The sequence below is a fragment of the Echinops telfairi genome, unplaced genomic scaffold, assembly GCF_000313985.2.
Source record: "Echinops telfairi isolate 266 unplaced genomic scaffold, ASM31398v2 ScPeMD7_60;HRSCAF=208, whole genome shotgun sequence".
In the NCBI taxonomy this organism is placed as follows: domain Eukaryota; kingdom Metazoa; phylum Chordata; class Mammalia; order Afrosoricida; family Tenrecidae; genus Echinops; species Echinops telfairi.
Window position 1 is genome coordinate 44,839,284 of NW_022103958.1, and position 13,046 is coordinate 44,852,329.

The 13,046-nt window shown below is 44.8% G+C and overlaps 1 protein-coding gene across 5 annotated transcripts in view; it reads right to left on the reverse strand.

Annotated features, from left to right (window-relative positions):
• Nucleotides 1-13,046, reverse strand: part of PPFIBP2 (PPFIA binding protein 2) — a 186,525-nt gene that overhangs the window by 91,898 nt on the left and 81,581 nt on the right. For all 5 annotated transcript variants that reach the window (XM_045290869.1, XM_045290867.1, XM_045290866.1 and 2 more), the window contains exon 3: nt 9,499-9,713. In XM_045290869.1, the coding sequence (XP_045146804.1) occupies nt 9,499-9,713 (215 nt within the window). The remainder of the gene's footprint in view (nt 1-9,498; nt 9,714-13,046) is intronic.

Below are 13,046 nucleotides of genomic sequence, written 5' to 3' on the forward strand. Positions count from 1 at the left end.
CAATTCTACCTTGCAAGTCTGGCTAGACCAGAGGATGTACACTGGTACAGATGGAACTGGACACACAGGGAATCCAGGGCCAATGATCCCTTCAGGACCAGTGGTGTAAGTGGTGATACTGAGTGGGTAGAGAGAGAGTGGGTTGGAAAGAGGAAACCGATGACAAGGATCTACATGTGACTTCCTCCCTGGGGGACAGACAACAGAAAAGTGGGTGAAAGGAGACGTCAGACAGGCCAAGATACGACAAAATAATAATTTATAAATTATCAATGGTTCATGAGGGAGGGGGAGCGGGAAGGGAGGGGAAAAAATGAGGACCTGATGCCGGGAGCTTAAGTGGAGAGCAAATGTCTTGAGAATGATGAGGGCAATGAAATGTGCAAATGTGCTTTACACAATTGATGTATGTATGGATTGTGATAAGAGTTGTATGAGCCCCTAATAAAATGATTAAAAAACAACAACCTGTCTTCCAAAATGGTATTATGGTCACAGGCATAGAGTCCAGAATTGTAATATACCACATAGGGAGTTATGGCTAAGAGGGCCATTTTGACTATAACCCAGGAATTTTGATACTGCTGCTAAATTCTTTACATCTTTTATAATATCCTTAGAAACAATTATCTGAGGTTTTGTTTAATCACACCAAAATATAATTTACTTGTATTGTAATTCAACTAAAAGGTTAAGCACAAAAAATGAGCAAAAAACAAAGCTCAACTAAAGATCTAAGATCTGCTCATTTATGTATAGCTGGTGAGAGAACACGGAGTGGAGATTGAGATATGATGGACAATACTCACTAATCCTGGGGGACAACTGGGCTGCAGTCTCACTGGCAAGATATGCCCAGGGTTATACTGCTCCTGCCCAGTAGGATCCAGGACACTTCGAAATTCCCGAATATGTTCATAAAATGTACATACAAATACTATTTGTGTACATACACATACACACACGTTTTCTGAAAACAGAGCCTTTTATCGGGATATCAGAATAGTCTAAGTCCCAGAAGTTTTAAGAACCTATTTGATCTGGACTGAACAGTTACTCCCACAAGTTTCAGGCCTAAGCTCCCTGCTATTTGTGAGCATGAAACCCTACGGAACTCCCTGGGCCCATCTTTCACAGAATGAAGTACCCAGGAGCCACAAGGTACACACAAATTCAAGTTGGACCCAGAAAGCCCTCAAGAGACTTCCCTAAAACACCCCACTCGCCTGCACCCAGACCCAATTCTGTCTGTGTGAAACAGGAGGCAGCCAGCTAAGGGCAAAGGGCTGGTGACTAAGAGACTAAGCGTTCTGGGAGTGAAACCACAGTTAAGAGGCAAGAGTAATCAAGAAGTGCGGTTTAGGCAAGGAGAACGCACTGTAACTTGTCCAGTTCCCCCATCCCCAGGCCTAGAAGAAAAACTCAGAATTTTCTACTTGGCTGGGGTTTGTATTTGAATTTAAATCCTAACCTCTTGGTTCTGGGAGGTTACCTTTTATAGAAGGAAATCTGACATAAATTCCACCACCATTGAGCTCTGCGACCATTAGCCCACAAGGTTAAAAGCTTTGCCTGAAGGCAAAGCGCGTTTAAAAGTGGATTCCGACCATTACCCTAGCCAACCCCGGGAGGGGTAGTCTCACTCTCAAGGGCTTGGCTAGGCGTGCCCTTAATGAAAATTGGGGTACCAAAGCCACAAGGCTCATAAATCATACTCTACCTTGGGACCCAAACCAGTTCTGCAAACTTTTCCAAACTGCTGTAGTGTACCTATTCCAGTCCTTTGCCCGATTCCATAGTCCTGCCTGTGAGAGTGATAAACCAATCTACCACTAATCGGGATTTTGTGAGGAATTTCTTTTGCATCTGTGTTCTATAATTAGTGGTGTGGCGTGAGTGCTTTCGGACGTCATTACAGTCTCATGTGGTCGGTCTTCCCTCTCTCCCCCAGATGATTTCTCTTTGTCGTGTTTAAGACTTAATCAGGGAGTCTCTATGAAATACACATGGTGGCCTTTTTTCACCTGGAACAAAGTCTAGGAATCTGAGCCCAGGGTTCCTAATCTCACTCCTTGTGCCAGCTACACACTGCCAGTGCTTTATCGGGCGGAATTGTGCATGACAGAAGTCTGTGATTGCTACCCCTACTGGCCTTTATTCTAAACTGACTTTTGACCTCTGGGTGAACGGCTGCCAGGATACCCCTTGTAGTGCAGATACAGCTTGTCTTCTTCAGTGGGTGGACCATGGACCTGCTAAGAGGAGGAGGATGGAGAAGAGAAGCTTAAGGGGAGGAGGAGAACAAAAAGGAGGCCAAGCCCTGCCCAGAGGACAAGGTTCCTGTGGGCTGAGTGGAAGTTCCACTCTGGAAGCAACAGCCTGGGCACCACAGTCTGTGTTCTTATATGTACAAGCATGGAAAGCCCATCTCCAAAATGGATTAGGGCAGGAGTCGGCAAACTTTTCTCGTAACGGCCCAGATGGTACAGAGTTTAAGCCTCTGTGTGCCACACCGTCTTTTGGAATCAACTCTGACATTTGTAGTACGAAAGCAGCCAGAAATACATAAATGAATGATTATCGCTGGGTATTCATAAAATTTTATTTATGAGCACCGAAATTTTAATTTCGTATAATTTTTACATGTCATGACGCAGTCTTCTTGCAACCTCTCCCTCCCCCCAAATTTAGAAATCTTGGGCCATAAGAAAATATGTAGTAGGTTCAGTGCAGGGCTTCTCTAATTATAATAAATCATGAGGACTGGAAGGGCTGCCTGTAAAACTGCAGATTCTGATCTTGTAGATTGGAAGTAGGGCTTGACATCGAGTATTTCTAATAAATTCCCAGATGAATCTGGTACTGCTAGTCCAAGCACCATACTTTGAGGAGCAATAGGTTAGTAAACCTAATTTCCAGCAAGTCACTGAAGCACGGGGTACCAAGCAAGTTTGTCTGGAAGTATGAATTTCCTAGGGCCGGCCAGTCTGCTTGCCTACCTATTAGTGGGTACCTGAAAGGGCAGATGGTTCTTGAAGGTGTGACTGACAGAGCTTCTGTGTGGGTGGAGGACGGATGGGTGTCTACATGCTCAGACTCAAGTTAAGCTAACCTGGCAGCATCTGCTATCACATCCCTTGGGCCTAAAGCAGAAAATTTAGTGGGGAAGGATTTATTTGCTCTTCTACCAGTGTTTGCACATTCTTGCACATTTATAAACATTGGTTCTTGGCACTGAAATAGTCCCCTCAGGTCAGATCTGAAAGGAGCCAGCTCTCTTGAATTTAATAGGGTATAGTTTACTTGGTGGTGGTACGGGGAGGGGCCAGGGTGGAAATGATACAAAAGCTAGGCAAATTTAAACAGCTATATTTACAATAGCTGAAGGCCCCCAAACTGGGATAGTATGCCAGGAAAAGTGCATACAAAATTTGCCAACCTACGGGACGCTTCTCTGGAGCAGGGCCTGGGAGACACTGAATCAGGAAATGTCCCTGGAAGGGCGAGGGCCATCCTAACAGGGTTCTGGCAAAAGGCACTGGAGTCTGGGAGTTTCCAGGGAATTTCTTGCTTTGACAAAAGAAGACCAGGTCCATGCTCCTCCTGCTCCAGGGAGCATAGCTCTCAGCCCTCCCACTGCCCCCTCCCCCTGACCCCCAGCAGTGGAGGTGACCCAGGCCTGCCCTTTGTCCATGGGTTTCCAAGGAAAAGGAGAAAAGAACTCTCTTTACCAGCTGATTTGAGTGCACTGTCCAGTAGCTTAATAACAAGGAGAGATGTCACCTTTCTCATTTAAGAAGGGAACTGGGGAGAATGTTATTTTCTTGCCATTGATAAAGCGCATACTTTCTTGGGATTTAAACTTCCCTGAATTTGTCTCTGACTCCCACCTAGTGGTTTCTTTCAGTACTGCGCTGAGACAAAGCACCTCTCATTCCATCCCAGGCCCTGGGGCAGGAATCTCTCTAAGGAACTAAATTCTAGAAAGAAAATCTGACCCTCATTAGTCTCTTAGCTCTCATCCAGGATCGTGGCAAGAAGCTTACTCTGCATTCACTGGTTTACATGAATTCTTCTTTTCCCCCTCGAAGAACAAAGAATTATTGCTAGTGGGTCTGGGGTGATGAAAAGGTTCTAAAACTACGTACAGTGAGGGTCGCACAACTCTGAGTATATTACAAATATACCATAAGCCAAGTGCGTATTCTAAATGAATGAACCATGTTATATGAACAACATCTTAATAAAGCTGTTCAAAAAATTAATAAAAAAATAATAAACATCCGATTTCTCCTTCTCTTTTAAAATCCAGTGGATTTTTAAAGATTTTCCAGTAAGACTTCTGCCTGCAATTTTTCAAAATTAAAATGCTCAGCAAGCACAGATGAATCATATGGCATGAGAAATCCAAGCTTGAATTTTACAATTCACAAAACAGCTCTTACTCCCCACCTTTTTGACAACTCCTCTCTCTAGCTTTTCAATATGGTAAACAGACTGACTGCCTTGGCCAAAAGGAAGGGTTTCAATCTGGCAGAGAAGTGCGGGCTTTGCTGGAAGAGCTGGGGCTGAAGAAGCTGCAGTCGGTGACCATGTGGGTTGGAGCTGGCACACGGGGCAACCGGGCCTCCTAGGCCTGATCTCCTTAGTTTCTCGAGAGGCTAGTTAGAAAGGTGACAGAGACCGCCTCCCCAGACTGCTGGGACGTCAAAGGGAGCACAAACCCTAGAAGCTTTTTCACGTCTCAGGTGCAAGGCGCCCAGCAAATGCTGCCTGCTACTCAGGACACCTTCGCCACTGCACCCTAGATGGCATAGTGGCTGCTTCAGCTGGAGAGGCCCTCTGAACCCTCTCTACTTTGGAAACCAAAAATTCTGGCTGAAGGAACATAGGCTGATACCCACTAGCAAGGTGCTCAACAGCTGGACTTTCCAGACTGGCATACCCAGCTGTCATTTCCAGCTGAGTCCCTAAGAAGGGAAAGAGAGACTTACCCAGAGCCAGATGTAAGTCTGAGGTAGAACAATGGCCTTTGACTCCTCCTCCAACATACATTCAACCTCCCACACCACCTCATTAGGGTTCCATTTGCCTCCACCAGCCCACATTGCGGGACCAAGACATTAGCTCGCACACACGAAAGCCTGGATAGCCAAGGCTTCATCAAAGAGGTGTCCAGAGTACAGTCCCTCTATTGGCTCTCCACCAACCATTCCCCTTCACTCTGGAACCCAAGTTCTGCCCTGCCCTGCTCACCTTTCCTCTGGCTTCATCTTGAGGCCTTGAAGCTGCCAGCCTTTACCAAGGATTCCCTTGGTCATATCAAACACCATTAAATAGCAAGACCAACTGGCTGCCGGTCTTGGGGTGGAACCGATAGAGTTGGGTACATTTTGGGCTATTAGAGAAGTTCCCTTTGCTAGTCTATATGGAGACACTGTTGCTCTGTGATCTGCTGGGCATGTCCTGCGCCACTAGGTAACATTCTGTGCATCAGGCTGGGATCACTCTCTCCAGTTAGCTAGATGTCCCTTGCACACTGGACTAGCCCTTCTACGGGCTCCATCAACCAACTTAGTCCTAGATATACCCAGCCAGCCTGCATCAAGCCTAGCCAAGCAAGTGTGAAGGACTAATGAGAAAGTCTTACTCAAGTGCACCCCAAGTCCTGAGCACAGTCATAGGGATGCCAAACACTTCTTGCCACTAAGGTGTCCACAGTACTCAGGGCCACTGAAAAGCACCTCTCTCCTTCCTGCCTTCAGGACCATCTAGCAAGGCTCAGAGGATCTTGTCCAGATATGGCTGTATGCTCTCAGAGGGCATTATCCTGTACCTCATGGGTCTAGGAGGAGCCTCAAAGAGGGGAAGGAGGCTGTTCCTTTCTAGAACTCATCTCTGTTCTGACATCGGAGACACTTCAGCCCCCTAGTATGGGCTTCGACTTTATCCTCTATAAGCTACTGGCTCTGAGCTAAACCTGGTAAACTATATAGAAAAGAAGGCCTTTCTGATAGGGAGGATGGCTGTACAACTTGAAGAATGTAACTAATGGTCACAATTGTAGATGTAAGAAACTGCAGAGTTGGCATACGGCTTGCTAAGTGTCTTTGAACCACAATTAGAAGAAGAAAAAAGAAGGCCCCACCATCTCCAAGGGTAAAACTAGCCTGCTACACCACAGGACAGGGCAGCCTCACTCTGAGGCTTCTCTGGGGGCTCTGGACTCTAGGAAACTCTCCCTGAAAGCCTGAAACTCTCGTCAATAGGCACAGAATTCAGATGCAGACACTGGTTCTAGACCAGCGGTTCTCAACCTGTGGGTGGCAACCCCTTTGGGGGTCGAACGACCCTTTCACAGGGGTCGCCCAATTCATAACTAGCAAAATGACAGTGATGAAGTAGCAACGAAAATAATTTTATGTTTGGGGGTCACCACAACATGAGGAACTGTACTGAAGGGTCACGGTAGGAGGAAGGTTGAGAACCACTGGTCTAGGCTAAAGATATCTGGATGTTCCACTGCCTTTCACAGCAGGTTTTCCCTATGTATCTCACGTACCAATATCTATGCCAATATCCACAGACCACAGACCCTGGCAGGCAAGCAGCCAAGCAAGCGAGGACCCTATTTCTGACCACGTGACCTTTCCTCTTTGGTCTTAGTCAAACGGTCCTTGCAAACACCTGACCCAAGGGCAGCTAATCCACAATTGTGTTCAAACTCAAATAGATCATCCACTTCTATTTCTTTGACACTTAACATTTTACACAAAACTTATGAGATGGGCCACTCAGATTCCCATCTTCAAATTTGAGTTTTCAAGGTAAACCAAAAACCATGGGCAAACATGGAAAGAATCTGTTGGTTAACAAGAAGAATCAATAAAAACCCTAAGAGATGTGGCCGTCACTCTGAACAGTCTTCCTAGGAGCCATCCATTCTCCCCTCTCATCACCATCCCTTTCTGACAGAGCCCACTCTCACTGTGGGCAATGCAAGTGCTAATCTTCACTTTCTCAGTCTCCTGTGCAACTAGGGCAAGCATACGCGAACAAATCCTGGCCCCTGGGAGCAAATGGGAAGTCTGCTTTTCAGAGAAGGGTTTTCCTTTCTGATTAAAAAAACTTTTAAAGGACACATTAAAGAAAGTCTTCGCTATTTTTAGACATGGCTATGCCTGGATAAGAACATACTACCAGGAGCGGAAGCAGTCATCTTGCAACTGTTAGCATCTCCTTAGACATATCTCCTAACACCCTGCAGTGTGAAGCAGAAGAATGGAGACCTGGAGGTCTTCCCAGAGTCAGTGATTTCACTCTGGGCACCACCCAAGCCCTGCATACCTGGTTAGTGATGTGTAAACCCCTTTAGTGATGGAGCCACTTTAACTGGAGAAAGTATCCCAAGGGATAGCAATGTCACAAAGCAGAGTTAGACCGTGTCAGGCCAATGATATGACAGAGCAGCAACTGAGGAATATGAGAGTCAGTATGGCTGGAGAGGACAGTGGAGACACATTGACGTCACAAGTGAAAAACACTCCTCTGCCAGGCCTGATCCCTCCAGTTGCCTTCTTAGTTCCAATTCCAAGTTTCCATGTGATTTACGTGTTTTAAAAGGTTTAATAATGCAAATGAGTCTCTGAGTTTGAAAGCAGCGCTTCTCAAATTTGAGGGTGCATCTGCATTACTGGGGTGGGTGGGGGGCTCAGCAGGTATTAGGGAGGGAGGGACCCATATGCTCCAGTTTTCACAGCTCCCCAGGGATGCTGACACTGCTGACCCACAGATCACAATCTGAGAAGGGAGAGCTTCTAAGTCAAAGTATAAAGCTAAAACACCTGGTGAGCTTGTTCACTGCTTTGAATTCTGTTTACATAAAGATAGGACTTAGAATGGAATGTGTGTACAGCTAGATTGTAAAATTGCTTTAGGTCTGCAAGACCTAAAATACAGACAGACTGTCTGCCCAGAATTAAAACTTTAACATTTGGCCCTGATATCTTAGAATATTTATATAAACTTCTGATCCCTAAAAGTAAACTATTCAGGTTGCTGATATCCATAATTACTCTAAAAGATTTATATATACAAATAATTTTTAGGATGCTTCTTTTCAAAGGAGGGCATTGCCTCAACAGCTCTTCAAATCTGAATGCAAGATCTTTATTTTTTTGTTCCCCTCCCCCTTCTCTTTTAAAAAGCTTTATTGTGACCTGGGTGAAGGTTTACAGAGCAAAGCTGTTTTCTATTCAGCAGTCGATACACATTTTGTTTCATGTCATTGATTGCAATCCCCATAATGTAACACCATTTGTCCCCACTTCCTCCCTTTGTTTTCTGTTTCCACTCCACCTCCTCTCCTAACCATTCTGAACTTTTGTGTTTGGGCAAATGCTGTCCATTTTTAGTTCAAATGGTTGCTTATTCTCAGGAGTATATACTTCCCTAGTGTTATTATCCCCCCTATACTCGCTACCATTGAGTCAGCTTTGACTCCTAACAACTCTATAGGACAGAGTAGAACTGCCCCTGTGGGTTCTGAGATTTACAACCATACATGAGCAGAAAGCCTCATCTTTCTTTCATGGAGCAGCTGAGGGGTTTGAATTGCTGACCTTGTGGTTAGCAGCCCAACACATAACCCACTATGCCACTAGGGCTCCTTGGTTCCCCTATAGGTCTGTTAACTGTTGGGTGGAACATTGAGCTGCAGGGGTGACTCAACTGTAGACCTGAAGAGTACAAGCTGTGTTCGGCAAGGCACCTTTCCAAAACCATCAACTTCGCTGATTGAGCTTGAAACAAGAATATGGTTTATTTGGAGTTTCTTTCCCCTCGTCTACCTACATACTCAAGAAAGGGCTGGCCCACTTCTATTTGTCCCCCTTGCAGAGACTTCTCCCCAGAAGTCACTACTAGGAGGACCTTTCCAACGATGTTTGTCCTTCAGTCTACATTTTCAGCTTTTATAACCTATCTCTAAGGCTTAGAGACTAGCAGGTCTCTTGGCTTGATTGAGAGAGAAGAGAGAGTTAGGGAATCTACATTGCACTTGAGGGAAAGGAAGCAATTCCAAGACAAGGAAACCTGAAAGGTCACAGAACCAGTAAATGAATAAATGAGATGACCAGGATCTAGTTTATTGTAAAAAAGGGGGCCCTGAAGGAGTTAGGCATGTTAGGCATTCCAGCCAGAAATTGTAACTCATCCAGTAGTACATGTAACCCTGGAGAAAAACGCCAAGTTTTCTCTAAGGGAAAAGTCAGCAAAATGTGTAGTTGATGTTTCTTGACCGGGCTCTATATCCCTAGGAAGTATGACAGGAGGGCTGGGGTGGGGGGGGCAGGGCAAAGCCAGATGAGACTTAAGTAAAGAAGGCCAGGCCAGAAGATATACAGATAAAACATCAGCCCCAGTCAGGAGTTAAATTCCATAGACCACCTAGTTATGTCCTTCAATGGTTCCTCAAACAAGCCATGGACAACTACTCACCAAGCTCTCCTCAAACCACTCCTTCATGTAGACAGCTGTTTGGCATGGAATTTGGCTGAGGAGGGCTGATCTCTCCTGAGGATGCTCCAGCATCTCCAGGGCCAGCCTCAAGTCTTCAATGAGATGGAGCACTGGGAAGGGCTTCATGTAGGCGGCTGGGGAAGATATTCCAGGCTCACAGGTACCACCGCTAATATTTGCACCTGTTTTAGTTCCTGTAACGAGAGAGAGGTGGGAGCCTCAGTAAGAATGGTGACACCATGGACAAGAACCTGAGCAAGGCAAACAAGCAAGGTACTGAGAGGAGAAAGTGGATAAGAAGTCTGGAACAACCATAGCCTACCTCTGCATCAAAACTCACAGTCTAAGTTCTACAGAATTCATCCTTACCCCACCTTAAGGGAGGCATGACAGGAAGGGACTTGTCAGAGGTTCAACACTGTGGCTGCAGGAAGTTCACACAGACTACTGGGGACACCAAGAACCCAAAGGATGCAAGTTAACGCAATCAGATGCCACTCTGCTGTGATTAGATGAATAAAAATGCTTATATTTAAAAATGAATGTGGTATGTTGTTTGCACAGATGTCCACCAGTAAGTCCTTCAAGTTCTGCCATGGTAAGTGCACTGGCCACTCCTCTCCCATCAGGAGGTGGATATTGAGTCTGGGCTGGCCTAGTGACTTGCCCCAATCAATGGAATGCAGAAGTGGCCTGAGCTTCAAGAGCCCTGCAGCTCTACTCTCCCTCTCTCTTTAGCCAGCCCTTAACCATCATGTAAAAAAAGTTCAGTTACGTTGCTACAGAGACAGTCCTAACCGTCCCAGCCATCCAGCTGCAGTGGCAGATACCTAAGTGAAAACATCTTGGGTTCCCCAGCACCAGAGGAGCCACACCAACCTAAATTGTATAAAGTAGGTATCTGCCATCCTGATGGTCATTACCCACATTATGAAATTGTGAACCAAAAAGTGGTTGCAGTTGTTTTATGCCACTATGCTTTGAGTTGGTTTGTTAGACAGAAATAAACAATTAAAATATCCATTTTGCTAAAAGGTCAATAAATTGAATTTCTTTAAATCTTCCCAATTGAGAAACCTCTATAGCCTTAGACATATTTACATTTTCAAACTTGTATTAATGATTTATTTATCTTACCTCTTCGCTATGGGCTATGAAATGGGCTATAGGCAGAGCCCATGTCATGCTTAGCCGAGTTCCTAGCATCACACCCGTATCCAGTAGAGGTTGAAGAGACACTCAATATCTGTCGGTACTTGTTCTTAAATGAATAGCTGAAGAGAGAAGGTGCTTGGGCTTCCTCACAGACCTGGGCTATTGGGGCAGACCTTTCAAATGTGATATAACCCAGAAAGGATGTTTTGTCTTTCTAAATGCTCTTTAAAATAAATGAGTGTTCTTTGCATAAGCACAGTGCTTTTTGTTTTGTTGTTTTTCACCCCAAAACAGGGAGAACATAGCCAAAAAAGGGATTTCTGTATTTCTTTCAGCAGAAAAAAAAAAAAAAACCACTTTAGAAGATACAGTGTAAATGGTGAACTTTCTAGGGCATTTGGATTGTTTATAAGGCTAGCAGGATAACATATCTGAAATCAGGAATCTGCTGGAGAATGAGGTTTGAAGGGTGACCACATCTGTGGTTACAATGCAGTGCTGGTGTCTCATTTCAGGTTTCTTTACACTTCTCCAAGGGCCAACTTCCTGTTTGCTCCGTAGGCTCTTGGAATGAGAAACCCACACAGAAGGAAACAATTACTATTTGATTGGTGGTTTGCTTTCTGAAAGTATATGCTACAGGGACTCACGGATCACAATCCTTAAGCAAGTCAGTGGCTCTGGGCACTTAGGAAGCTGTCCAATTACCCTCCCTTGGATGTGTGCTCAGAATTTCGGGCTCTTACAAATCCAATTTGAGTTAACTGAGAGGGCCATAACAAAACTTCAAGGAGAAAAGTGGGTACAAGCAGAGATAAGAGTCCCACCAACTAAACAAGCGGCCATCTAGCACAGAAGCATCCAAGCCCACATAGAAGAAGCACACCAGCCTGTGTGATCATGAGGTGTCGAAGGGATCAGGTATCAGGCATCAAGGAACAATCACTGTGAATGAGGGGGAGTGCAGAGTGGGGACCCAAGGGCCATTTGTGGGCAACTGGACATACCCTTACAGAAGGGTTGCGGGGAAGAGACAAGCCCGTCAGGGTGCAGTGTAGCAATGATAAAACATACCACTTTCCTTTAGTTCTTTGTTTCCTCCCCCCAACTATCATGATCCCAATTCTACCTTACAAATCCAGCTGGACCAGAGAATGTACACTGGTACAGATGGAAACTGGAAACACAGGGAATACAGGACAGATGAACCCCTCAGGATCGATAGTGAGAGTGGTGATAGCAGGAGGGTGAAGCGAAGGTGGGGTAGAAAGGGGGAACCGATTACAAGGATCTATATATAACCTCCTCTCTGGAGGTCGGACAACCGAAAAGTGGGTGAAGGGAGACATTGGACAGTGTAAGATATAACAAAATAATAATGACTTGTAAATTACCAAGGATTCATGCGGGGCGGATGGGGAGGGAGGGGGAAAAATGAGTTGCTGATGCCAGGGGCTCAAGTGGAAAGCAGATGTTTTGAGAATGATGATGGCAACAAATGTGCTTGACACTATGTATGTATGTATGTATGTATGTATGTATGAATTGTGATAAGTGTTGTATGCATCCCCAATAAAATGATTTTTTTTAAAAAAGGGTCTCATCGCCAAGCAATTGCTGAGTCATCCCTCTCCGTTTTGGGAATATTCTAATTTCAACACATATCCATCCAGCTTCATTATATTAATGCAGTTTGTATCAGCTGCTTTAAAAAGGCAGGGTGAGTTAGGCTTTGGAGGTAGGTGAAAAGAACAAATTAAATTTTCATGAACTTGCTCTCACTGTCTGATCCTGACAAGTCTCTTCCCATTTCTGGGACTTTTCCTGCCCTAAAGCTTTGGGATTCTTCTCTACCATGTAGTGAGTGTGTGTACATGTATATATATGTGTACACAAGTCCCTAGGTGGTGTAAACAGTTTGTGCTCATCTGCTAACGTAAAGATGGGCAGTTCACACCCACTCGGCAGCACCACCAGAGAAAAGTCCAGATATCGGCTTCTACAAAGATTACAACCTAGGAAAGAAACCCTTGGAGCATTCGACCACAACAGGTGTTTTCTTGTTGTTTATAGTTGTTTATAGGGTGTACACACATGTCTTTAATTCCTACTTATCTTTCAGCTTACCTTTATTCCATTGCTTTATCAAAATAAAGAGCCAATAAATGCTAGAGGAAGTTGTGGTAGTTACATACTCTGTTGCCAATTTGAGACACGTAAGAATGAAGGGGTGGAACTGAAAACCCAGAAATAAAATCATCAACATACAGACAACTGATCTTCGATAAGGGCCCCAAAAATATCAAATGGGAAGGTGATGCCCTTTTTAACAAGTGGTGCTAGAAAAAATGGATATCTACCTGCAGAAAAAT